Here is a 27,064-nt window from a genome sequence, read left to right on the forward strand (position 1 = left end):
ATTTTTCCTTTCATGAGGCATTGTGACAGAACAGAAAAAATCAAAAGAGTTTTCTTAAAGGGCTGCCTTGGTTCTTGTTACTACCAAAAAGCTGTTTCTGATATAACTTGGTTCCCTCCAGTTAACGATTTGGGTAGGCCTAGGGAGAGGCTGGGAAGCACATATAAAGTACCCTCATTCAGAGACAGGAGAACTGGTCCAGCTCCCTAATCTGATCCACCACCTAGGTAAACTTATCATCCTCTCTTCCTCCCCACCCCCCTTACATATGACAAAAACTTGAGGCTGGATACAAAGCTCCTTATGGATTGAAATTCCCTAAATCTAAACCACAAACATAATGAGCTCAATTTTAAAACCCTCATAGCAAACCACAGAATGATAATTTACTATTGCTGAAATAAAAAACTCATCTCTAGCAATGTATACCTTTTCCAAACATAGAATTCTCTCAATGAGAATTGACAGAAACAATGGACAGCACAGCCAAACACCCAGTTTTAAGGAACCAGGATGAAATTTAACTTTTCAAGAAGCAAAATACCTCTACTGCCTCTGCTCTTACCTGAAATGGTATAATCTGCATTGATGACCCTCATAGCAGGGGTGTAGGTAACTGCCGGCATGCTTGATTCCTTTCCCTTCTGCTTGTGTCTATAAATAATGAACAATGCCAGTAGGAAGAGAACAACTAGGACAAGAATGATGATGCCCGCAATGGCCCCGATCTGGTAGGAATCAGCAGGGAGAGCAGTACTGGTTCGGCTTAAGCTGTTCAGATTTCCAACTATGATAACACCAGCTAGAAAAAGAAAAGAGAGACTTGAGAAAGGATGACAGTGTGCGGGATAAATGTTTGATCTCTACTTACAAAAATCTCCTTCTGTGCTAATGCCTGCATATTTTCAGTTCATAAAACATTAATTTGGAAACAGAGCAGGAAGAAAAAGCAAACATTCCTCATTGTCAGATGTTGTCAGCCTATCCATGCCCAGAGAAAGGCTGCTGTAAGCCTCAAAAAGAGACAGAAGCTGGGCACAATGATGCGTGCCCGGAGTACCAGCTACTCAGGAGACTGAGGCGGGAGAACTGATCTAGCCTAGCAGTTAGAGACCAGCCTGGCCAACACAGCAAGACCCTGTCTCCAAAAAAATATAAAGAAAGACACGGGATTTTCTGAACCCAAAGAGATTCAACAGTAGGGTTTGAGAGCTTCTTATATATTTCCAATTAAATACTTAGACTGGCAATTAATTTGGGGTAACAATTTATCTAATTTTTATTTTGCTTTATTTATTATTCAATACTGAGCTCATGCAGAGTTAAATGCTAAATGTCCCAACTGCTTAACCAAATTTTATGTCTATCCTTAGCATTTCTAAGAGTAATTTTCCTTCCAAGCAAGCATAACACCATAATAAATCTAGTCTAAGAACAGGATCTACCTTTTGCCAATTTCAATGGGTCTTTTACCTCAGAAGATACTGTTCTGTGCAAAGTTATTTTCCATGACAGAAAGATTTGTCCTGATAATACCTGATAGCATTACCCTAATACCTTACTCATTAAATTCAAAATCCGGCATTACATAGTTCTCCCTTATGGTCTATCAAGTGAGGACACTAAAGGCATGGGTTGAGATTCAAGAAATCTGGCATCTAAAAAAATTGACCTAGATATTCTGAACTTTCCCTTAAGCTTTCAGGCTGCAGTTTTATCATCTATAAATGAGAAAAGAGGCCTCCATGTCACTGCTTCCGGCTCAAGTAAATGTTCCTATGATTTTATGATTCTAAATGCTGAAGGATCTTCTTACAAAACAATCTGCCCTGAAACACAGACCACCAAGGATAATGCAGTGAGATTACAGAGTATTTGTAATTATGACGTGATAATGAAAGATTGCATTCTATTGTTATGACAGTCAAGTGTAAATCATAAGCATGTAAAAGTTATTTTACCAAAGAAATTAAATGTTGTAAATATTTACATGGTCTGCAGTTTAAGATTACTCCATCTACAACAGTGTATCAATTTTCTAAAGCCTTTTATAGCCCATCTGCTTATTGCCTACCAGGGAGTACCACATGCAGTAAGAGCTGTGACTCTCTGGAGGGCATGCTTTAGAACCATCAGAAGCACTTTCTCAAAGTCCCCAACCCCAGAATCGGAATTTCCCAAACAGGACCATATACCTGACAACTATTCCCAGGTCGTTATGACACACACCCCAATTAAAAACCAGGGGCACAAGTTTTACAAAAAGTTAAACATATGTCTACTATATACCCCAATTATTCTACTCCTAGATATTTACCCAAGAGAAATGAAAGCACATGTCCATGCAAAAACTTGATTCACTCTTGTTCATAGCAGCTTTATCTGTAATAGCCCCAAACTGGAAACAATCCACATGTCCATCAGCACATGAATAGGTAAACAAATTGTAGTATATCCATACAATGGAATAGTATTCAGCAATGAAAAGAACTGACTTGTTGATATGTGCTACAACATGGTTTCATTTCAAAATAATTATGCTGAGTAAACAAAGCCAGACCCAAAAGAGTACAGTATGATTTCATTTATATAAAATTCTAGAAAATGAAAACTATACTGACCGAAAAGAGATGAGTGATTACCTGGGGCTTAAGGGGTGGTAGGAGTAGGGAGGGGCATGAGGAAACACATGGTGATGGATATTTCATTTATTATGGTGATGGTTTCATAGGTATATAGATAGTCCAGGTCTTATTAAATTGTACACATTAAATAGGTGTGTTTTTTGTGTATCAATTACACCTCAATAAAGCTGAAAAAAAATTATAGACCCAGTAGAAAGTTCATGAGTTTTGGAATAACAAAAATCTGGCACAAAAGCTGTGACATATTCTAGAAATTAGCTATGTGACTTTGGGAAATTACTCAGCCTCTCTAAGCTTTTGTTTCTTTATCTGCAGGAGAGCAACAATAAGGCATTCATCTGGCAATTAAATAAGTAACCAATTATGCCATTTAGAGTTGTGGTGAAGATTATGCTGGATAACATAAGTGAAAATACCTCACATTGCCTGGTACATGGTGCTCACACAGTACTACAGTGCTACAAACGTTAGCTAGTGTCTTTACCTTGATCACATCTCGCTCCCTTCCATCCGGGGCTGCAGTAACAGGTCCCGGTGATGTGGTCGCAGGTGGAGTTGTTCAGACAGTCACATATCTGGCGACAGCCATAGCCATATGTTCCTGCAGGGCACTCTAGAGAAGGAAAGTCAGATGTAGCTTTCCAACCTTGGGAATTTGGAGCAAGGCTGTCTCTGACTGCAAGCCCTGCACATCTAGAGCTGAGTCCTTTCAGGGGATTCCTACTGAGGCTGACTTGTACCCCCAAGAGTGTCCCAGAACTGGACAGCATTCCCGGAATCATGGTGGCACTACAGTCCAGACTGCACAGGGCTAGAGACAGGGCTGCTCAACATTAGAGCGCCTGACACTTTCAGCTGCTACATACTTCCCTCTATGATGTGTATATGGAGAGTCTGGAATTCCCATGGAACAGATGAAGATAATCACTAAGGGCAATTTGAGACAAGTCCACCAGGCAAAACTGTGGGCTGGAAGGGCCTAGACTGAAGAGCACAAACTAAAGATGCTTTCTTGAGAACACATATATTTTACTGTAGGCTCAGGGATCTTCATAAACGCACATTCTCAGTTGAATTAGCCAGGAATAGGAGAAGAGGCAGACAACAAGTTTTGTTGATTTTCTAGGTAAGAACTTCATTTGCTATGGAGTGATTCAAACTCTGGATTTTGTTGAAGTCTCGAAGACAAAAGGAATGGGATTCTTACGATGTGGTCTTAATAAGAGTTTGGCATGAATTTCAAAGGATAGTGTAAGCATGTTAAATCTAAAAATCTTTGTGACAAAATATTGATATTTTTTATAAAGTGAGCAGCAGGGGGCAATGTGCTATTATTATTAGAATTCTCTGTCAAACACAGGGTTTCTGTTTACAAATAAGCATTGGGAGAAGTCTCCAAAAATAGAGACACTTTTATTTGCTGTTGAGAGTAATCACGGAAGCACTTAAGAGGTTTTCTTATTTAAAAAGACCTTAACCAGTCATCTGGTATTCAAGTAAAATTTTGAGCCTATTCTGGTTTCCATGCATATTTAGACATTTATACACAGACACACAATATTTATATGCACAATAGAGGTGTGCATGCAACTGCATCACTCAGTCAGGATCTGTTTCATGACTCAATGAAACAGTAATGCAAAACTAAAATTGGGCTGTCTCTGTTGTGAGCTGATTCCTGGATGTCACTGTTGTTATATTTGCTAGAAAGAGGATATGCAAAAATACCCTAGGGTTTAGCACATAAGATTGAGGCAACCAGGTTCAGAGTGGCTCTGTGAGGTGCCAGTGGAGTTGGGTGGGGAGGGATGCTTTATTGTCAGAGTCCTGCTATCCTGATCAATTCTTCCAGGCCACACCGCTCCTATGGCCATAATCTTGGCAGATCCTTCCCAAGAGTACAAACTCTGGTGAACAGGAATTGTTCTTCACCTTTTCCTGCCTAAAAGGTTTTATCATAAGAAAGTGGGTCTGATACAGCCCTAAGCCCTTATTTATTTATCGTGATTACTGAAAGAAAGGCATAGAGGAAAGGAATAATAAACTAATTTGCAATATTCAATTTTATTAAGACTAATGTTCTTGTAACTCTGTGAGGGGATGCATAGCTAGTGGGGTGGAAATAAAAAAATACGGATGAGTAATTCCAATGGCATATTCTCCCCCAGTGGGACTTAAAAAAATTTTAAGGCAGTATGTTGTCTGGAAGGTTGTTAAGACTAAGATGAGAAGTTGTTAATGGAAGCAGTATAAAAGCACGATCTAGAGAAGGTTGTTGAAAGGGTGGCAATGTTTGCACGGACTTGTTCCCTCACCAGCAACAGGGGTTGGCCCTGGGCCACCAGCCCTCCTCCCTACTGAATGTACTGTCCTCCAATGTGAGACCCGGGTCCTGCCTCTGTCATGAAGAAAGCTCGACTGGATCTTTTAAAGTTCTGAGCAGCCACATTCCAAAAATAAGAAGGAGAGGAAGGGAGAGCCCAAAAGAACAGAACGGAAAACTTGAATTCTGTCTTCATTCTTGTAGTCACACCTCCTCCGCCCAGAGCAGTGAGTAACTAGCGATGATCCCAGGCAGGCCTGACCTCTGGGAGAGGAAGTCAGTCATGCTGAGAAGTAACCAGCCATCAGCTCAAACAACCTCGGAGTGGTGAATTCTGCCTTAATACTTCCTGGCATCTAGGAAATGTGATTCTAGAGGAAAAAAATACCACCCAGTGATGCCACACTCTCATACTTACTCTGCTCACAGTGCCGTCCCATGAATCCAGTGCGGCAAGTACACTGCCCAGAGATGTGGTCGCAGTCAGCTCCGTTTTGACACTGGCATATCAGTGCACAATCTTTTCCATAAAACCCTAGAGGACATCCTGCGGGAGGAGGGAGGACAGCAGGAGTCAAGAGGCTGCTGAAGAGAAAGACGTGGAGGCTTGTGCCTCCAACATATTGGTGTTTAAACTTGAATGACACTGAGCCATCAGAGAATACAGTGAATAGTACATATCTCAGCTTGCCACAAGAGCTTCTTTGAAGTCCCAAGACAGGGCTCTTGCAAGGAGGTTGTAATTCATAAGCAGGAGGCAGAAAAGTTCCATTCCTGTCAGTGTAACCATCACTGGTACCCCTGGAGGCAAGACTAGTGCCTTCTAACAAAACATCCCTTCAATCCTGGAAGAATAGGACATTTCCTTTCATTCTTTCACATTTCTACTAGAATCCTGGACTCAAATGCCAATGGACTGAGATGGGCACTTTATATTAAAATTACCTGTATGCTTCTACTTGTAGTACAGAACATCTCCATTGTTGCTACTAACCTTGTCCACTGTGTCTGTTATTATCTTAGATAATATCAACTTCCCTGAAGAGGTGTACTAGAATGCTTACCTTAAAAAAACAATTGTACTTCATGGGTGCTTTGTAAAAAGCAATAACCCTTCACACTGCTGCATAATTTTCAATGCTTAGACCGGCGAGTCTCTTGAGCTAAAGACACCCACAAATTCTGTTGGCTTACATGGGCTGGCAGCTGCCCTGCAAGAGTGTCTTGGGGATCTCTGGCGTGATGAAAGATTCAATGCAGGCTGATTCAATGACTGTTTCTAAATATTACATATGCTTTTCATTTTCTCATTTTCTTATGGAACTTTCAAGAAGCAGAGGCAGTGCCCAGATGCCAGTACGCACTGATGACCCCCTGCTGTCATGCATTTATTTAGCACCTACTCTGTGCCAGATTCTTTTCATGGATTCTCTTGTTTAATCTTTACAGCAGGCCAGAAATGCAGGGATGGATATTCCCATCCTGTAGACAGGAACTAAGCCCCAAGTACCCTAAGTCACACAGCTGGCAACTGGCAGGACAACAGGGCCATGATTCAAACGCAGGGAGGTATGGCTCCGGACCCCATGTTGTTCCCACTATATCATGTCACTTGCACTTGAAAAAGGGTTCCCTGTTTGAACCACGTTCTAATTTTAGAATTATAAATAATATCTTACAAGTACCTTTCTCTAAGAAAGTAAACAATATTTATAGATATACGATCTCTGAAGAATATGCTTGGGCCAGCCACCTTCCTTGCCAATTATCCTTTTCAACTCTTGGTTCAAGGTCTACATTATCTTCTAGAAAGTTTCTAAAGACTTTTTCAGCCTATTCTTTAATTATGTACTCTAATTAGTATTAAATAAGAATTGCTCAATTTCAGACCCATCTGTCCTCCTCAGCTTCTTGCTATTATTTTAAAATATACGCTATTATTAGTACTTAACCATAACACATGCCTTCCTTTCTTGTCTCCTTTATTCAACCGAAGGTAAGAGGGCAGAGAATAAACTTCCTTCCCGAATGATGCTCAGCTTTGGAGTAAGTACTTTGCACATTATATCCTATCACGCTAAAAGCCTAATGGAAGAAAAAATGGTTAGGATGCTATGAATTACAAAATGGGGAAAAGAACTAGAGCAGTGGCTCTCGAAGCATGGTCCCAGCCTGGCATTACTACCAGTTGATAAAAATGGCAATTCTCAGGTGCCAGCCCAGACCCACTGCTTCCGGCTCTCTGGGGATGGGACCAGCTTCTGTGTTTGTTGTGTCCTCCAGATGATTCTGAAGCTTGCTACAGTTTGAAAAACATGGAACTCCACCTTTTCCAAGAGCGCACATTAAATCAGGCACTGAGGCTTGTTGTCTTTGCTACCTTTCTAATCTCTATACTTATCCTAACTTTTGTGCCGTTAGAATAAAGGATTGAGAATGTGATCCATATAAATATGGTTTGATTAAAGAAGAGAAGAGAAATAAACTGCACACCATCACACAGCATTGCTCCACCTCAGTGGAGATAGAACCTAGAGACAGAATACTTGGAATGAAGTAGCTCTTAATCACTTAGAGAAATTTAGATGTCTACAGGTCATTAGGAGAGGGAAGTACTCCAATCTCAGGGACCTTTGTTGAGCTCCGGTCATGCATGCGGAGGGTGAGGCTGTTTCCTCCTTCGACCAGGCTCCCCTTAGTGAGCCTCAGAAGGCTTGTCACTTACTCTGAGTGCAGTAGAGCCCTGTCCAGCCAGGAGTGCATTTACATTCCCCATCGTAGGCGCTGCAGAAAGCTCCATTGTGGCAGTTGCACGTGTGGATGCAGTTTGGGCCCCAGTGGGCAGGTGGACATGCTGGAATTACAAGTGTGGAGAAGTCCATCAGAGTTCTGAAGCCAATACCAAGTAGGGAGAATTCCATCCACCCCTACACATCTCCCTGCATGTGAGAGGTTAGCAGTGTACATTAGGACTAAGAAAGCACACTGCTCTGAATTCTGCACTAAATCCCAGATAGCCATGCCAACTTCAACAACGACTGTCATTATTGAGATATGTATTCATTTACAACTGCAGAGTGAGGTGGCTGGGGCAAAAACCACCTCAAGTTTACAGATTCAGTTATTAAACAAACACACATTCAACACCTACTATGTACCCAACACTGTTCCAGGCACAAGGGAGATAGCAGAGGATAAGAAAAAGTCCAAACCATCCTCTGGAAGCTTATATTTTGGTAGGGGAGGCAGGCAAACCAACCAACCAGCCAACAAAATGAAAAATCAATGGTGGTAAGTATTACGACAAAACATAAGGAGGATAAGGAAGACAATAATTTTGGGAGCTACTCCTCTGAGGAAGGCCTCTGTGAGGAGAGGACATTTGAGCAGAGATAAGGTGTGGAAAATGACTTGACTCAAGAGAGGTTAAAGGACCCAAGGCCATGTAGCTCATGTTCACAATTTCTAAATCCTGTACTATTCAGTCTACTCTAGAGTTGCCAATTTAGGCTCCTTTTAAATATTGAGGTTCCCAGCGGTATGTAAAAATTGGTTTCCTTGTAAAAACTCTTAATTGGAAGATGCAGAAAATAATACAATTAAATCATTAGGGGTCACTGCTGATTGAAAAGACATCAGGAAGTCAGATAAAGTATCTGTGAAATAACATAAGATCAGGGGGTAAAATAATTTCATTGATAAAAAATACTTTTATTCATATTAATACTTCAGGAACATAATTGCATAAAAGGAGGACCACCTGTAATTTCTATATGGCTACCCTGTAGGGAATGTGGACCAATAAAGACAATCAATAATACATATGAAGTAACTTTTTAAATGAAAAAAATTCTTCCATAATTGTGTGCACTGTTTTTGTCCAAGAGCAAGGGGAAAATACTAGCTGACACTTGAGGTCTCGAGTGAGCATTAGAACAAATTTTCTAAATACAACACCCTAATTTTACAGATGAAGAAACTAAGGACACAAAAGGTTAATAGTGACTCATACAAGGTCACATAGATTAATAACAATATTTGTTATCTGTTAGACAAATACAGCTTTCCCAAAGCCACAGTGAGACTCGGTGAAAACTGTTGAAGCGTCTAGCCCATTTGATGCTCAGTGAAGCACTCTTTACCTAAAACAACCTATTCCTTAGATGATATTTAACCAGCTTTTGTAAACCCATTTATGTTCACAATATATTTTTCTGAGGTAACCCACTGCCATTAGGTTTTTCTCTACATATTTGTTATGATCAGAGAATGGGAATAAGCATTACTCAACTTTATATTCCCAAAAGGTAAATGTAGAGATAGTGCTTTAAAAAATCATTTTCCCAAGGACACCTGCCCCTTTAAATGTACCCCTTTAAGTTTTCAAAGTCTGTGTTTTGACTGTGAAGGACATTGCTCCCTTTAGACAGGCTCACAATCAGCCAAGAAGAAATATGAAGATGGTTCCATAGAGTCCATAATGGAATCGATGAAATCAATGATCCCCAGGAGAAGCAAAGGCTTTTGCCAAATAAATCAGCTTCCTGTGGAGTGATTATTGGGGCAGGCAACACTATAGTCTCCATTCATAGTTGTGTTTCTATTTTTATTCCTTTCAGCACATTCCTCCTCCAAATGAGGAAGGGACAAATTTCCAAAATAAAGACTACTTTTTAAAGGAGCAATATAAATCAATCATTTTATGACAATGATATTGGACCTTTTACTCTTCCCAAACCCATATGCCCAACTATCAGTTAGAGCCCTTGCAACACAGGTAGATTTAAACAGACTGATTTCTTCTGAAGTGATGCCCCCAGAATGGAGTGAAATCATATCACATAACACTTCTTTCACCAAAGAGCTACACTTCTGAGATTTATTAGCTCTCTTCCCTTATTCCTAAAAAATGGGGTACAGCCTGGACTACTTATGGAAAAAATTAACATTCAGAAAAAAATCTTCCAGCAAAAAATATATTGCTCATCAATTAGTATTTGCAGGTTGCTTGTAACTGTGAAGTTTGAATTAAATTATCAATAAAGCACCATGTAAAATGACTGCACACAGTCATTCTTTGATTTCTCTTATGTGCATGATGGGGGAATTCATTATAAACTGAGACTGTTTCATAAAATTTATAATGAATGAAAGCAGATTACCCCATACATATGCTATTCTTTGGTCAAAAGTTGAGTACTTTTAGACATTGCACTGACACTTTCAAAACATTCATGAATGACTTATAGTCAATGTCATTTTTTTCATGACATGGGTGCTCTAAGAGTCATCTATATAGTCCCTTATAGGGTCACACAATTCCTGTCTGAAATCCAGTGGTGTGGAAGGCACTTGGGTGATGCCAAGGTGAAGCTAAGCATATTAGGTGAGCAGTTCACTCAGGTTCCCAATAGGTTTCTAAGGCTCACATCATTTAATTCCATTTTTTCTTTCTCTGTAATTAACTCTCCAGATAAACACAAAATGAAGAGATAGATTTCTCAATACAGCTGTTTTTGCTTTATTTCAATGGACGATGAATCACAGAAAAGGGGATAAGCAAAATGTTACATATTTAGGTTCTTTCCAAGACATTATTTGGATTTAAACATAGGACCATTACATAGAGGTTGTAATGGAGAAAAAAAAAGAATTTTAAAAAAAGAATTTAAAGTAGAATGTGTCTCTTAATTAGTCATATATTCTTTCTTGATTATATAAAAACATTCATACTTCAATCCTAAAGAATCTGAAAACAAACAAATAAGAACAGTTTATTAATTGTTCTCAAACAAGACTTACGTTGAGAGCAGTCACTGCCAATCCAACCGGGGTAACACTGACAAGATCTGTCAATGGGGTTACAGGTTCCGTTGTTGGTGCAGGTACAAATTCCTGCACAGTTTTTCCCAAATCTGCCACTGGGACACACTGTGAATAAGCTATAGGTCAGTAACTCACAATCAAAACCCCTCTCACAGAATCCTAGAATCTTAGCACAGGAAATAACTTTAAAGGTCACAGGCCCAGCTGCTCATTGGTAGCTATCTCTGCTCAACAGCATCCTTCATCTTGAATAGGCTCATTTTTACAAATCCATGAAGCCAAAGATTTGCATTAAGGCATCACAAACCAGGGGACATCATTGCACTTCTAGAAATATGACTTCACGACTTCTTGCTCTGGGAGTCTAAAATCCTTCCCCATATTGATTTTTTATGGGAGGACATGTCCAGCTAAAACTGAAGAGTGGCACATCTCAGGGAATAAAAAGGTTTTGCCGGAGTGGCAAGCCAGCTTTTCCAAAGCTCAAAGTCCTATCTGAGAAGCTGCAGACACAGCACAGCAGAAGACATTCCCAGCAGACAGCTGAAAACATGGCCTCAGGAAGGCCAAGGGGAGGCCTGAGGACAGACTCTCCGGGGCGTGCTCATCACCACCCAGCTGTCCGGGATGCTTCGTTCCTTACCTTCGTTGCAGAGGGCGCCTGTGAAGCCAGGCAAGCAGTCACACAGGCCGGTGATGTGGTGGCAGGGCCCGCTGCTGTGAACGCACTGCGGGCATGTCTGGCTGCAGCGATGCCCATAAAAACCAGGGGAGCAGACTGAAAACAGAAGGGAAATCAGCAGTTATCCTTCTGAGAAGCGTTTGTCTCACATTCCAGATCGGGATCTAGTTAAAGTTTTAGAGGTTAAAAAGCAAAACCTTAAAAAAAAGTAAAAAAGACATGGAGAATTTTCCAAGTGGAAAACAAGAACAACGAAGGAACAAAGAAACTCTTTAATGAGGAAAAGAAGCCACTAAACTCTGAGTTTCTTGAGAGCAAGCAAATGTCTTAAGTCTTCTTTATTTTCCCATTTAAGGCCCCAGTTAGCTCAAGCCTTGGCATAAAGCAGGGCTCCAGGAATTTTCACTGAATAAATAAAGAGATAAAAAAATTGAAATACTAATAAGTCTCAAATAAGTACTCTCAAACCATTTGTTGATCCTTTATTCTTTAAGAGTCGTTTCTGGCAATAAACATAGATCAACAGTCAAAATTTGAAGATTTTTCCTCCTCAAAATTGTCCAGGTTAATGACTGTAATTGAAAAGTGATTAACCAAAATGCTATATGCTTAAGTTCTTGCCAAGATATTATTCAGATTTAAATACATGATAACTGCATAGAATTCTTATGGGAGGAAAGGCAATTTAAAAAATTAGTGTAACTTATAATTAGTCATATATTCTTTTTTGATTGCATTTACTAAAAGATTAAGTAAAATCTTATGGATCCTTCTCCAACTCAGAAGTCTTAAGGACCAATGTCAATAGTCTCCTTTTTCAACTTTACAATTCCATTTTCCCCATAGCACTGATTTTAAGACTACTAGTAGGATGAATGATTTGCCTCAAGGTTTGGCTGATGTTGACGTCTGGTAATTGAGGTAAGGCCAATGCCAAATTGCTGAATAAAATATTTACAGGTCAATGAATTTCTAGAACACCATTTGCAAGCTTTCAGGAAGGGTGAAGAAATATATCCTGATGGTTGTGCCAATAAGGCAATCAAGTAATTATTGAGAAGAAATGGTTAAATCCCCATCTGTTAGGTTAGTTCTGAAGGCTGGAAAGAATGAAGCTCTTAGGGAAGTGCTCTCAACACAGTTCTGCAAAGGACAAGTGAACCATTACACCCTCTTCTGCCTTCAAGTGCAACAGGACATCACTATAAACTGAGAGGTGGAACAGAGATTATTATTCTATACATGGTGCCCAGGGAAGGGAAGGTGGAAATTACTGCCTAATGAGACACTTACTCCTCTGACAAGTGGTGCCTCGGAAGCCTGGTGCACACTCGCAGATGCCATCATCAGGGGAGCAGGAAGCCCCATTTTTACAGTAGCAGGGCAGGGAGCAGTTGGGGCCCCAGCGTCCCTCAGCACACACGCTGTCACAGTGGACACCTGAAATAATGCACATGGGGCAAGGCTGAGAAAGAGGCAGTGTGGAGTTTCCACAGATGCTAATTCAAAGATGAGGACTAAGCTCACTGTATTAAACCTGAGGATCACGAGCAGCAATGAATGGAGAGGTTATCATCTTATAAACATCAATGCACAGTAACATAACATTAAAAAAATACCCAGAACTATTTTCTATGGAGTCACGAAGAAAGAATAACAAACTTTTGTTATATTGATTTTTCTTCTTCAGGAAGAGGCAATAAAGTGGAAGCCCAAGGGCTCTGTCTATTGCAAGTAAAATTTATCAACAATACGATATCTTTTAGCCCTTGGTGACTGCCTCCTCCTCCTCCCATTCTTTGTTTTCACAGAGAAATAAAGTGTAAAAGGATAAGGCAATAAACAGTTCCATAAAATGTTTTACATAAAGAAAACCCTCCCCTGGATTAAACAAATAAACATAATCTTAAAATAACTTGATGGTGCATTGTGCAGAACAGAAAGATGCACTGACATGTGCCACCAAATTCCTTCTTAAAAATCTTACCTGACATTGGAGAGATACTGGCAGAATATCACAACTGACATTATTTGTAGCTGTTGTCTATGCTATCGATTATTATGAAACTGTATGCAGGTGTTTAACTCTCATTTTAAATACTGAGAAACTTTAGAATTAAAAAAATGACAAAAGGAAACAGAAAGGAAATCCAAGTTTGCAAAAATAAAACTAAAACCAGGTTTTATTTGAGATAAATAAAAGTCTCTTCGGTACATTTGTATTGGAAATACAACAGGGGCCTCTTTCTTGCCAGAATTCCTCACAACTCAAAGAAATGTTCTTCACATTGAAAGGCAATAAGTTATAATTAGTAGTGAACTGGCAGTTGCTGGCCTCAGACCAAATGAAAACATATTAAGAGCAAGCACGCACACCCTCCAGGATTCCAGAATACTAACAACCACCCAGTACCACAATGCTGAGACAGTCATGTCTTGTGTTACAGTTTTAGCTTCTAAAGTAATCAGGCAAAAAGTCACCACAGTCTGAACCTTAACATGGAAGCAGTCCCAAACTATAATATGAATGTTGCTAATTGGTACACCATTTCCGGTGAACACTGGACTAGCAAGAAGATCCACTTTTTACTATTCCTGTTTTTTTCCTTCTGAAAGTCTCCCACATGGTAAAGGCCATTAAGTAGGCAAGAAAGCACGCAGACCTCATTGTGTCTAGCTTGACCCAACAATAGACTTTTATTTCATTTGGACCATGGGCTGAAGAAAGGAGACCAGGTCTGTTCATAAACCAATTGGTGTTTAAATGTTTCCCATAGAATAAAGTATGAAGTCTGGGCCTACTATGTTGAGTTTTTTCTTGCAATCATAAATACATTATCTTTTTTTTTTTTTTCAAATCTCTTTTGAAAATCTGAGATGAAATTGCAAACTCTACCCTCCTCAGATGTGATACGTCAGCCACAGAATCTTACCTGGAATTTATATCCACACCTATACTGGGCAGAAGTGTCAAATATATTAAGCAGTAAACCACTTCAAAACGAGGCTGCAAACTTAAACTTTGTTTTGAGAATTTAAAGAAAGTACCAACAAGGGTAACCTGCTAAACGCTTCACTCTCAATTCAGATTCAGGTCCTAGACTCTGACCATGAGCCAAAACTTCTGCTTAACAACAGCTAAGATGGGGACACCTGCTTATCACAGAAACTTAGACAACCAACCCAGGGCATTTTGGTCTGGTGCCATCAAGACAAATCTCAATGAAGATTTTGAAGAAGTGGAAGCTGAGTAATTATCTGGTTAATCTGACTGATCATCATCCTGAAAAAGCAGTCCCGATTTTTTATGCTTTTTTGTTAGGGTGGGGACTCGGGGGGGAGGTAAGATTTAGCCATTTATGATGACTTAGTTTATCAACTACTTGCCAAATCACTACTTCAAATTGCACTTAATAAATTCAGTGAAGATGGAATGGAGTACACTTTAGGTCAAAAGTATATGCTGCTTTTTTATATCATAGGTTATCATGATTTATGTATAGTTTAGCCTATTCTCAATCAGAGCATGTTAAGAAAAATGACTACAGGCCAGATAGGCAAATCTGAATAAAGAGATCCTCTCTTTCATAACTGATTCCTCTTCCCTTAAGAGGTTTGTTCAGATGATTAGCCTAGCCATCAGTCATAATCAACTATATCCTGGTAATGTTTGTATAAGTAACAAGGCCCACCCTATAGCAAGAAGATCCACTGCAGAGATAAGCTTGTTTCATATGGTTTACCCATCATTTCATTTCCAGAGAATCATAGCAAATTCTATAGATCATTGATCAAAACTTCTGTGTCCAATCATATAAGCATCTTTCAACAGACCCAAGCTTACTTGAAAATAAGTTTTAGTTTAGAATTGCAAAGAAATGTTTCCTTTGAATATAAATTATAAAAATTCTATTACCAACCCCCTCTTAAAAATTCAAGCCCTTTTATTTTACTCTATCATCAGTAAAAAATGAGTCAGCATTTTGCAGATACTAATGCCTAATCTATGTGAAGATAAGTATCAAGTATGTCTCAGTTAGGGGGCAATTCCGGGGAAAGGTGTGGAGTTGTCTTTCCTCCTCTTGCTGTACCCTCTTCTCCTATTGCTGCTTCTCCCCTTCTGGCCCTCTGTGCCCTCCTAGTTATTTTTCCCTTCATCTTATAGTCAGAAAAGGACAAGATACATTTATTATTGCTGAGTAGTACCTTCTCTGGAGAATATTGATATTCTAAGAGATCACGCATTCTAAGAGCCTAAGAAATAAATATCTAATTGTGGAATTTCAGGCAGTAAGTATCACGAAGAGAGTGTTGGGTAAGTGTTTCTCTAAGTCGCACCAGGTATATGACTGCTGATGTGACTTCCATGTAAGGATAACCCTGCAATGAAATATTCTCCAGGATGAAGAGTTGTAAGTTTTGCTTTAACCATTATTTCTGGCTCTGTGTGTGTACATGTGTATTATTTATATTTATCTCCTCTTATTTTTTGCCAGCTTTGCTAGAGTCCTACAAAACATCTTTTTTGTTTCCTTGTTTGTCAAAGGCAGAAAAGGAAACCCAACTCAGCAAACATTCAAGGGATCTGGCCAGCTAGCTACTGGTTTGCTGTGAGAAGTTTTCTTAAAAATGTAACTCCAGGGTGATAATGTCCACAGAACAGGCACACCCTGCTCTGCCTGGGGATCATGATCAGGAAGGCAGGTAGCTTGTGAAGGGGGAAGAGGACCGCAGGCTAAGCGAACAGTGGCTGCAAGGCACAGAGGCCCAAAGAAGTGTCTGTCCTTTGGGAATAGCAAGTGTTGGGTACAGCTGAAACTCAGGGGCTGGGGAGAGCAGGTGAGGCATCTGGGCAGCCAAGCAGTGGCCACATTGAGTTGAGCCACGAGCGCCATGCTATAGAGTGTGAACCTCCCCTTGGTGTTAACAGGGACCAAATGAACAATTTTAAGAAGGAAGGGGCATAACTAAATTTGTGCTTTATAGGAGATGATGAGCCTGGGAAGAAAGAAAACCTGTCAGGTGCTCTTTTACCTGTAGAACCCCGATTTGGGGTTCCCCAAATTAAAAAAATGATCAAAGTGACAAGGCATGAAACTAAGTCAATGTCAGCAGAGATGCAGGGGAAGAGGAATTCTGGAGAGATATAGAAGAAAATGCAGATGAAGACTCCCCTCCAATTCTCCACCAAAGGTAATTCATTCTGGCAGCTCCCTGAGGGAGAGACAATGCCTGTTTTTGCTCACCATAGTACCTAGCACATGGGAGGTGTTAAACAAATATTTGTTGAATGAATCTATATGCATAATTCCTATTTCCTGTATGATATTCAGGACCACTTTCCAATGGGATGGAGCAACCACACCATTCTTTGCTTTCCTGAATAAGTCTTCACTCAAACCAGGAAACCCAACATATTTATAGGTTGTGTATCAAAAATGGTGACCCTTCCCTGCGAAGGAGGTGGAGATGTCTGCCGTGCTTATTCTTGAGCAGATATACATTTAGGGGCTCAGGTCTGTGTTTTTACATGTAAGCCCAGATTATTAGGCCATGAAAGAATTATATGACATCTTAAGGAAATTTCTTCAGAAGTTTTAGCAAAAAACAGATAAAATCTTTAATAGTTCAGGAAATAACTTCTAAAATATTGGGAAAAAGGGGCAACATGGGAAGGGGGTAGGTTTAAATCTGCAGCCATCTCTGGTTCAGTGGGAGCATTTCTTTTCTGATAAATGTTCTAATGCTGATAAGGAGATCTGTAAGGGACTGTTTTTGCCAGGACTGAGGACAAAGAGCTCTTTGATAGCCTTCACAAGTTGCTAGGCAATGGCTGAATGATCATGATAAACTTCAGCTAAGCAGCTCTAAAGAAATGTTCGTGCAATTAATGCCTGATGCATTATGCCAGCGGCCTCAATGTGAAATCAGCATTCACTGGGCATTTGTGATTGCATGAATGCAGTAAATAAATCATCTGGGGTGTCATTCTTTCCCCTCTCATAGATATAACCCCAAATCCTTGTCTTACTTAATTGCTTATATTCCTTATGCCAGTATTCCAATATTTGGAGCGTTAGTGAATGAAGGAAATTATTTTGATTCAACATCTAGTTCCTGGGCAACAAGCTATTAAACATATATTAGAGCAAAGAGAGATATTTGTTAATAATAATTGGGCTTGGTAATTACAAGACGGAGGAACTATAGTATTTAGTCACAACACTTTTTCTGCTTTTCTAATCCTTTGACCAACAAAGCAGTGGCGTAGTGTAGTGTAGTGTAGTATAGAGAAGTTATTCACTGGTATATCCATCTCTGTCGACAGAGTGGCTGTCCTGATGCAACGTGAGCTTCGCAGGATGAGAGTTGGCATCACTTCCTCTCCGTGTTCCCAGCACTCAAGCATTATGGTTGCATAGAACCTGGAGACACTCAACAAATGGTTGTTAAACCAAATCTTTCTATTTGGATACTATGGATTTTAAAGATCCAATAAAAAAGAATCTGCTTTATACAGTTCAACAAAGTTGAAAAAAGTCTTAAGAAGTCATATAAATCAGAGATGTTTGCCTTTGCACTTGCAAGACAAAAAAAAATACCAGACACCATGGCCTGCCTTAGTCTGGACTCAGATAAAAGCAAGCAGAAAGGATTGCTAGGCAGATCTTAGACCTCTGGTTTTTACTGTGGCCTTTTTTTGGGGGTGGGAAATGAGCACCTCCCTTCACCCTCACAGCAGGGGCCCAGCCTTCTGCTTTTATATGATCCCCTCCCCCAAGACCAAACAGACAGACATATACATATGAACCCGCAGACACACTCCCCAGCCCTCAATACCCAAAACGGTCAGATAGTGAGTCATTTGTACTTGTGGCCGATTGGGTGCAGGCATGTTAATTAAACTCATTTGACTAAAGTTATTACCTCCAACTTGGATTTGCACTTATATCACCGGACAAAGGAAGGTAGGTCTCCTCTTATTTTAACAATTCAGGCATCCTTAGCTGCATGAGACATCACCTCACGACAGATTAGTCCCTGAAGTAGCAGCTCACTCACTCAGCTGTTCAAACTTGGTGTTTGGTAAAACATGGAAAGGAGAGCTTTCCTTGTGGAGACAGGCTGAGGCACTCTAGGCCTAGTTCTGCTTGCTGGGAAGAGTGGAGAAGTGGGATCTTCTCATCAACTTGCCCACAGGGCTCCTCCTTCCAATTCCACCCTTCCTGGCTGGGCTCAGATGAGCCCCCAACCTCTCCTCTTATTCTCCTTCCCCTCCCCGTACAATTATACCATGCCTTGCTAGTCTCTTCTCTCCTTCTCAAGACCTCTAGAGTTTGATTGGGTGTCCTATTCTCCTATCTGTTTAGCATTTAACTTTTTTACTCTGGTATAAACACATCCTTAAACCTCCTCTTCTCATTTGCCATTGATTATGTGGTTTCTGTCAAAGAAATGCACCCCAGACCCCAAGCTCTTCAATAACTAGAGTAATACGACACAGCAGATGCCACTATGCAGACCGTAAATGCCACTGCTTGCCTGGGTCACCAAGGCAGACAAGGCCACCAAGTAAGGTTTTGCAAGTTGTGCACTATGCAAGAGCCCCTGCCCAAGGGGCTAAGTTGGGGCAGAAATCCGGCTTGCACTTCATGTGCCAAGGAGTACATCCTGAGGGATTTCCAAATCTTTTCCAAATTTGTATCAAAGGTGCTTTCTGGATGGGCAGAGGCTCCATAATCTTCCTCCTCCTCAGCCACTTTCCAAATTCTCATTTAGTAGGTGTGAGGTGGGGACTGGGAATATGCAAGTTCGAAGAGTCCCAGGTGACAGTGATCTTAGCCAGGGCTGGGAATGAGGCCGGACACTGCACATGTTCCCAGTCAGCTGGAATGAAATCTTGATTAGCTGTAATGCTCAGCAAATGGGTGTTCTGGCGGACTGAAGTCAGAGCAGAAAAGAAAACATAAACTTCAGCCTGTTTCTGTAATTTTGGGAAAATACTTTTATAAAGTATATCACTCCACTACTCTGGAAATATACATACATAAGTATACACAAACACTCATAATTATATTTCACTGACATCTGAAATTTCACTATAATCATTTTGAAAAGCCAGCCTCATTTCATAGCAGAGAGAGAGAGAGACAGTGGGTGTGTGTGTGTGTAACCAGAGGTCCAGAGGTGTAGGAGAAGCAGCATAGGACACAGCCTAAATCCTGAATGGTATTTCATTTTCCCCATTCTTCTACTGCAATCTGCCTCTTTTTGATAAAATAGTGTATTGGCTAAAAATGACAATAAATTAAGGTTTTAAATAACCACATATTACAACAAAATGGTACTTTTTTCAGAAATAGGATCTAAAATGTCAAACACAACTTCTATTTTGTTTACTTTTCATAACAGTATATTTCGAGGACTTATTTTATGACTAGGTAAAATAGGACTATTGATTATAATAGAAATAAAAAAGCCTCAGTTCCTTTGAGAGAACAGACAGTCAAATACTAGATAGTGGGTTGAAGTTATAAGAAATGGTGGATGTGGGTACACAGTAAGACAGCAAGCCAACTTCTTGGCATCTCACCTTAGGGTGAGACTTCCTCAATTTAGTCATGTCAATTCCTTTGTAAAGAGGAACAAGGCCCTCCTGGCCCTTATCTCTGGCTCCAAATCCAACTATCAGCCTCTCCCTACAGTGTCCACAGTTGACAGAACACTTAAGGCCATCTTGTTGATTTGGTCAGGGGAAGAGCCCTGGCTTCTGTGTCAGATTTCACTGATTTATTCATAAAACCCTCACTACACACAAGCCTCCTACCCTACATACTACTGCCCTGTCCAGGGATACTTAACAGTTCATCTACAGCAATCTCAGCAACAGGGATGAGAGGAAATAGAATTGCTTGCTTCCCTGGGCTTATGTTTATTTTTTGACCTCAAACCTGGTGTCTTAAATGGAAAGTAAAACCTTCTTTACATTCGAAAAGGTCCTAACAAGGTACTAACCCAAAACAATTTTATGGGTAAAAAATTATTAGTCTGTCCAGTGCAGACAATGAAATGATGTCCTTTGTAAATAATATACAGAAGCTGCTCTTTCCTTTAAAAAAAAAAAAGCCAATTCTTGGTCCAACTGTAGGTGTTTTTTGGAACTTCAGTAATTTTCTTTTCCTCTACATGTGTTTTTGTATACCAAGTGTATTCTGTAATTGTGAGGGATGACCTCACAGCAGGCTTAGATACTGACAGATGCTTACAGACCAACAGCCCACACAGAAGACCCAGAAATGAGACACTGGGGCAACTTAGCTGGTCTAGGAGCAATAATGACTGACAGGCCATGAGGCAGAGATGGTGGGCAACAAGCAATAGAGCAGCATGAAGCAGTAGTCTTCCCATTTAGAGAAGCAGGCCAGCCACAGATGGACAGAGGATTACAAGATTACACTGTGTGACAAAGCCACTGCATTCCCGTAGGAGCTTGATAGGTCTAAGGCCAGATGGGATAATTTGTCTTATCCCATGACCCAGACTGTGGAATGCAACTAACACATTTTCCGGCTGGCTTCAGGCCAAATCCTATCTCTTGCTCTTCTCATGTACACTAGAGTGTGCCTTTTACAGGCTAGTTCTAAATCATCAAAGCAGGTGGACCCTTGAGCAGTGACTGGTGTGTTCAGGAACACCTCACATTCTTTCTATCTTCAGAAGACAAAAGTAGATTTGGTGGAGTGTTGTATAAAACAAATGATGTGGTCTCTCTATTAGAAAAGTTCTGAATTTGCCAGAAGATTAAAAATGTTATTTTGCTTCACCGTGGTCATTGAGAAATTAGTATCGATCTCTCCATTTAAGAACCTCAAGAACCCTAGTGAAGTCACAAAATCTGGTTTAATCCCTAGTGTGATGCAGTTTTAACATTTGGGGATGAAGAGCCAAGCCGAAACACTGGAAGGCAGAATTTCCTATTGTGAAGTCAAAGTTATCTCAGGTTTTGCAAGTCAAGATGGAACTACAGGGTTGGGAGGCCTCGTGTCTGTGGGTAGCTCCTATTGGTAGAAAATAAAGTCCATTGCGCCATCCTTGGCCTGTTTCCCAAGGTAGCTCTCAGACACTAGAAATCAAGCACATGACAGTTCGTCTCAGTTTACTCCTTTAGAAACCAAAGAAGTTCTCAACATTTTCCAAGGGGCTGACAAACACTACTGAAGAAGTTGCTGGTGACATCCTATGTTTATGAATCTGAAGACTTCATATTGTTAAGTGGACAGTATTCCCCAAATTGATCTATAGATTCAATCTCCATTAAATTTCCACCTTGCTTCTTTGTGGAAATTAACATATTGATGTTACCATTCACATAGAAATTCAAGGACCCAGAATAGTCAAAACAATCCTGAAAAAGAAAAACCAATTTAAAAGGACTCAAATTTCTCAGTTTTAATGCTTCCTACAAAGCTACAATAATCAAAACACTATGGTGCTGGCATAAGGAGAGACATATAGACAAATGAAATGAAATAGTCCAGAAATAAATCCTCACACATTTATGGAACACTGAATTTTAAAAAGGGTATCAAGACAATTCAGTGGGGGAAAGAATAGTCTTTTCACAAATGGTGCTGGGACAACTGGACAGCCACATGCAAAAGAATGAAGTTGGACCCCTATCTCAAAATGGATCAAATATCTAAATACAGAAGCTAAAACTATAAAATTTTTAGGAGAAACATGGATATAAACCTTGTGACCTTGGATCAGGCAACGTTTTTTTACATTTAGCACCAAAAGCACAAGCAATGAAATAAAAAAGATAAACTAGACTTCATCAAAATAAAAACTTTTCTGCTGCAAAAGTCATCATCAAGAAAGGAAAAAATAACTCAAACAATGGAAGGAAATATTTGTAAATTATATATCTGATAAGGACATATATCTAAAAAATATAAAGATCATAACACCACAGTAAAAAGAAAATCCAGTTAAAAAATGAACAAAGAGTCTGAGTAGGGATTTATATAAAGAAGATAAGAGATGACCAATAAATGCACAGAAAGATGTTCAATATCATCAGCCATCATGGAAATGGAAAGCAAAACCACAATGAGATACCACTGAACACTGACTAGGATGGCTAGAATCAAAAAGTCAGATAATAACTAGTGTTGGTGAGGAAATGAAAAAAATGGAACCCTCGTACATTACTGGTAGGAATGTAAAGTAGTCCTAGAAGAGGAAGAACGTTTTTGCTCATGATACTTGGAAGGTGGCATTAAATATCTTAGCAAGTCTGTATACGGTGAGCAGAAACTTCTTCTTCTTTCAGTATCACTTTTAGCTTGATAAACTTCCTGGCTGAAACCGTGAAGCTATATAAATAAGGAGAAACTCCAACCCTGTGGTTACAGAAGTTGCACTCAATCACATTATGAATTTGTCATGACCCGAACATTATCGTAAAAAAAAGAAAGTTTTAAAACTTTTACTTCCAGCAATGAACATTTTAATATTTGCATATTAACCATACAATAATATGCATATGCATATTCACCATATTAATATCCATATTTGTTTGCCTCACTAAGGTGACCCTTGTTATCTTTTTAGGGTTTATTTCAATCATTCTTTCTTCAGTGCTCAAAATATACCACAGCGGTCTTGCTGAACTCTTCAAAGCAATTCACATTTTCCCCATCTTGCTGGCCTGAATTTTGACAGCCGGACCCTACATGTAGCTCAAGAGAACTGCCCCTGCACAAATCAACAAAAAATCAGCCCTGGATTATAGATTAAAGGTTTCAGTTTACTGGAAACTTTATCGAATTTTCATTTTTTTTGAAAAGTTGACTTGTGTGTGTTTCTGTGAAGTGATAAGGAACAGCGCTAGGTGTTAAGTTGGCAGGTTTCACCTTTCAATTAGTGGTCCTTGGCTCTCACCTGACCATCCGGGGAGGCAGCGGCAATGGCCCGTGGTAGGGTGGCAGCCATCTGCGTGGCTGCAGTCGCAGCGCTCAGCACAGTTCAGCCCGTACGTGCCATCCTGCATGGAAAACAGCATCAAAGGCAGCAATGAGGGCCTGGGAAATCCCACAACAGGAGAGGAAAAGGCCACTGTCAGCCATTTCACTACAGTACCCTGCTGTCCCAAACACTTCTTAGAGGGATGCATCTTTTTTTTTTTTTTGAGATTGAGTCTCGCTCTGTTGCCCAGACTGGAGTGCAGTGGTGTGATTTCAGCTCACCGCAACCTTGGCCTCCCGGGTTGAAGCAATTCTCAGCTTCCCAAGTAGCTGGGACTACAGGCACCTGCCACCATGCCAGGCTAATTTTTGTATTTTTAGTAGAGACAGGGTTTCACCTTGTTGGTCAGGCTGGTCTCGAACTCCTGACCTCAGGTGATCCACTCGCCTCAGCCTCCCAAAGTGTTTGGATTACAGGCATGAGCCTCCGCACCCAGCCAGAGGGATCTATCTTAATCTCCTCTTTCTATGTCTTCTTAGTCCCCAAAATATAGGCTCCAGGAAGTCCTATTCACTCATTGCACACCTCGGTTCACACCTCTGCCTATTATGTTTTATAAAAATATAAAAATTTTATAATTAAAACTTAAAAATTATAGTTTTAATTGAATTAAGTTCATTGCCATAAGTTGCCAGTGAGAGACATGGTACTATAAAGAAAAATGAAGATCTTTTGTTACTTTTCTCTGATTATTATCCTGCTTTTCAGGAAGAAGTCTAAGCCACACAAAATATTCTGACTCACAATCCTAAGTATGAGTTGACACACCTCCTCGCTCCTCCCCTTCCAGATCTTTTATATTTTCACGTGCACGTCAGTTTGGATGGTCTGATGGAGACAAGACTCCTCATAGACATGATCGTTTTGTTTATGGAGAAAGAATGGAAAGTTCAGCTCTTTCACCCTAGATCCTGAGAATTGAGGGAGGCACTACAAGCCTTCCCAACACCACCCAAGAACTAAGAGAAACAGGGGTACAGAATTACCACAGAGGAGGAACATGGGAACAAGCATAGACAGATAGTGGGTGCTAGATGAATAATTATTTCTCTAGAACTTGTTAAAATAAGAAAAAGAAAACAATCATTTTGTAGACCCCATCAATGTTGGATACAGCTACACAGGATTTAGTTTTGTCATGATATGAACCACTAAACTCTCAGCCTTCACTGATTTACTAACTCCTCTAAGGTATGAAAAAGGACGAGATTGTGCCAGGGGCTTTGCTTTGTCTACAATCAGATAGGGAGTAAAAAGTGATCTTCAAGCTCATCTCCAAGTACTGATAATTTGTTCACTACACTGATGAGAGGCAGCAAAGCTGACAGCTCTGTCCATGGGATATCCATGAGTGGGATCCTTTCTACTTTGGGAAGTGGGTTGTACTTAATGAGGAGGAAGCCCAGAGACACAACAGCACTGTGGAAGACCCTTCTCGAGGGGCCCAGTTCGGGGGGTCACATTGTTATCGCGCCATCAGACGATGTCCTGGAGGCAGAGAACACACACCACAGAGAGAATGCCTAATGGCTCAGGAGAAAATAATTGCTATAGGAAGAAAGAGTGATGGAAAAGAAATCAGCAGCTTACTCCAGAATGCACTTCCCGTTTGCACTCCCTGACAGCCTGAGGTAGATGCAGTTATGAGATTTCAATGACCTGTATCTCCAAAGTAGGTCAAGGGAATAGAGTGAGCTATAGGGACATCTTAAGAGATTCTTGTGGCTCCAGAGATACTTATGTTAAAAGACACTGTTTCCAAACCTTCTTTCAACACTTCCATGAGCATTTCTACGACATCGATCACCACCCTCCTTTCAACTCCTTGCCACTTTCCACCCTAAAGGCATGATAATGGAAACAAAATATTTGGAGACCAGTACTGTTCACTGGCTGCCACCAAGAGATGGGTGTATAATAAACAGAAAATAAAGGGTGGGGGTTGAGGAAACTGAATAAGATGAAGGAAAAGAAGGAAGAAATTCTTGCAGAGCCTATCTAACCAGTTTCCATGTCTATCCGTTTTCCAATCCTATGTCCAATTTGAATCCAAATACCTGGATTCTTCCAGTAGTTACCGAAGTTGGGTTCACAGTGAGCCAATTGAAGTCAGGAAAACTGCAAAAAGAAGCCAACTTTACAACATCAGTTCCTCACAGGCATTTTCCGTCAGGGCGCTGATTTGTGCATACCTGGCAGGGAAGTTCGCATTTCTCCCCGCGCCATCCAGGTGCACACGTGCAGGTCCCGTCCAGGGTGTTGCAGGCTCCCCCACTGAGGCACTGGCATGTTAAGTTACAGCCAAAGCCCCATGTGCCACTGGGACATCTGATGGAGCAGTCCACCCCGTGCCAGCCTGTGCGACAAGAACGCCAGAGCATGTGAGCAAACAAAGGCAGCAGGGAGCCTTGTTGAGCCTTTCCAAACCACGTTTCTCTTTAGAAACACCTTGGAGATGCAAGCCCCAGCCACAGCAGCAGAGAGCACTGGTTCTGCCAAGTTAGGCCTCCATCAGAAATGAACAGAAGGCACCCCTGAGGACCCAAACAGCCATGTGTGTTGTGTGATCTGTCGAGGATGCCAACACTGCATACTAGTGGGCTACTGAGGAAGAGATATCGAGTCAAAGCACCTTTAATGGGCAGTGATGCACACTGTGGAATGCTGAGTTTTGTTCAGATCAGGAAAGTGAAATATTTATATGGAAGGGAGACGAAGGATTCTGCTTGAAAACACACACCATCTTTAAAGCAGGACCCCATTAACCAGCAACTGTGTATATCCAGGATCCTGGCTGCACCTATGGATGGACATGTTCTAGTGCTCATAGAAAATTGGTGCTTGGCTGCGTTTCTTGTCATGACTCCAAGCCAGTCAATTTAGGGGGATGAACACATGTCTGCTTGTCTACTCTTCCCAAAAGTGCACAGACACATAGACTTTTGGAGCAGGCAGTGACTTCAGAGATCATCTAATGTGAGCCTCTTCCCTTGACTCAGGAAAGCATTCCAGCCCACACTGGATGAGGGGCTTGCAAAGGTCAGACACTGAATTTTGGTGCAACTGGAGCTAGAACCCTGGTTAAGGTTTCTTTCTTTTTTGTGTCTTTAGGAGATAACGTGACCAGGATCAAATTAAAGGCTTATTTACCCATTCTTACCTGCCAAGCAAGTACAAGACCCGTCCACAGGAGAGCAGACCGCATCATTTTTACAGCCGCAGCGAGAGGAACAGTTTATCCCGTAGGTTCCCAGAGGGCATGGGGTAGAGCAGTCAATTCCCTAGATAGGCACAAGCAGCAAAATGCACTCAATTTTGCCAACTGAAATAAGGCCAACACAAATAAACAAAAATATATCTTGGCAATGCTAATTATACTTCCTCTCTAATTTTAACACACTGTATTTTTAAAATTTTGTTGTAATGTCACCACTATACAAATTTTAGAAATTTAAGGGCAACACTAGCTGGTCTATGTTTAGGATATATTATTAAATGGGATCCAAAAAAGCTTGCACCTACATTAGCTTCGCCTTCATAGCAGAACTAAAACAAAAC

General features: G+C 40.5%; 1 protein-coding gene across 1 annotated transcript in view; it reads right to left on the bottom strand.

The window, feature by feature from the left end:
• MEGF10 (multiple EGF like domains 10) overlaps nucleotides 1–27,064 on the bottom strand; it is a 171,908-nt gene that overhangs the window by 15,087 nt on the left and 129,757 nt on the right. Inside the window, exons 11-20 of the mRNA XM_032156537.2 lie at nucleotides 26,667–26,787; nucleotides 25,699–25,862; nucleotides 23,423–23,525; nucleotides 12,770–12,916; nucleotides 11,438–11,572; nucleotides 10,771–10,899; nucleotides 7,694–7,822; nucleotides 5,387–5,515; nucleotides 3,130–3,258; nucleotides 566–802 (exon numbers count right to left, since the gene is read on the bottom strand). Of these exons, the coding sequence (XP_032012428.1) occupies nucleotides 566–802; nucleotides 3,130–3,258; nucleotides 5,387–5,515; nucleotides 7,694–7,822; nucleotides 10,771–10,899; nucleotides 11,438–11,572; nucleotides 12,770–12,916; nucleotides 23,423–23,525; nucleotides 25,699–25,862; nucleotides 26,667–26,787 (1,423 nt within the window). The remainder of the gene's footprint in view (nucleotides 1–565; nucleotides 803–3,129; nucleotides 3,259–5,386; nucleotides 5,516–7,693; nucleotides 7,823–10,770; nucleotides 10,900–11,437; nucleotides 11,573–12,769; nucleotides 12,917–23,422; nucleotides 23,526–25,698; nucleotides 25,863–26,666; nucleotides 26,788–27,064) is intronic.

The sequence above is a fragment of the Hylobates moloch genome, unplaced genomic scaffold, assembly GCF_009828535.3.
Source record: "Hylobates moloch isolate HMO894 unplaced genomic scaffold, HMol_V3 SCAFFOLD_6, whole genome shotgun sequence".
NCBI classification, from domain to species: Eukaryota; Metazoa; Chordata; class Mammalia; order Primates; family Hylobatidae; genus Hylobates; species Hylobates moloch.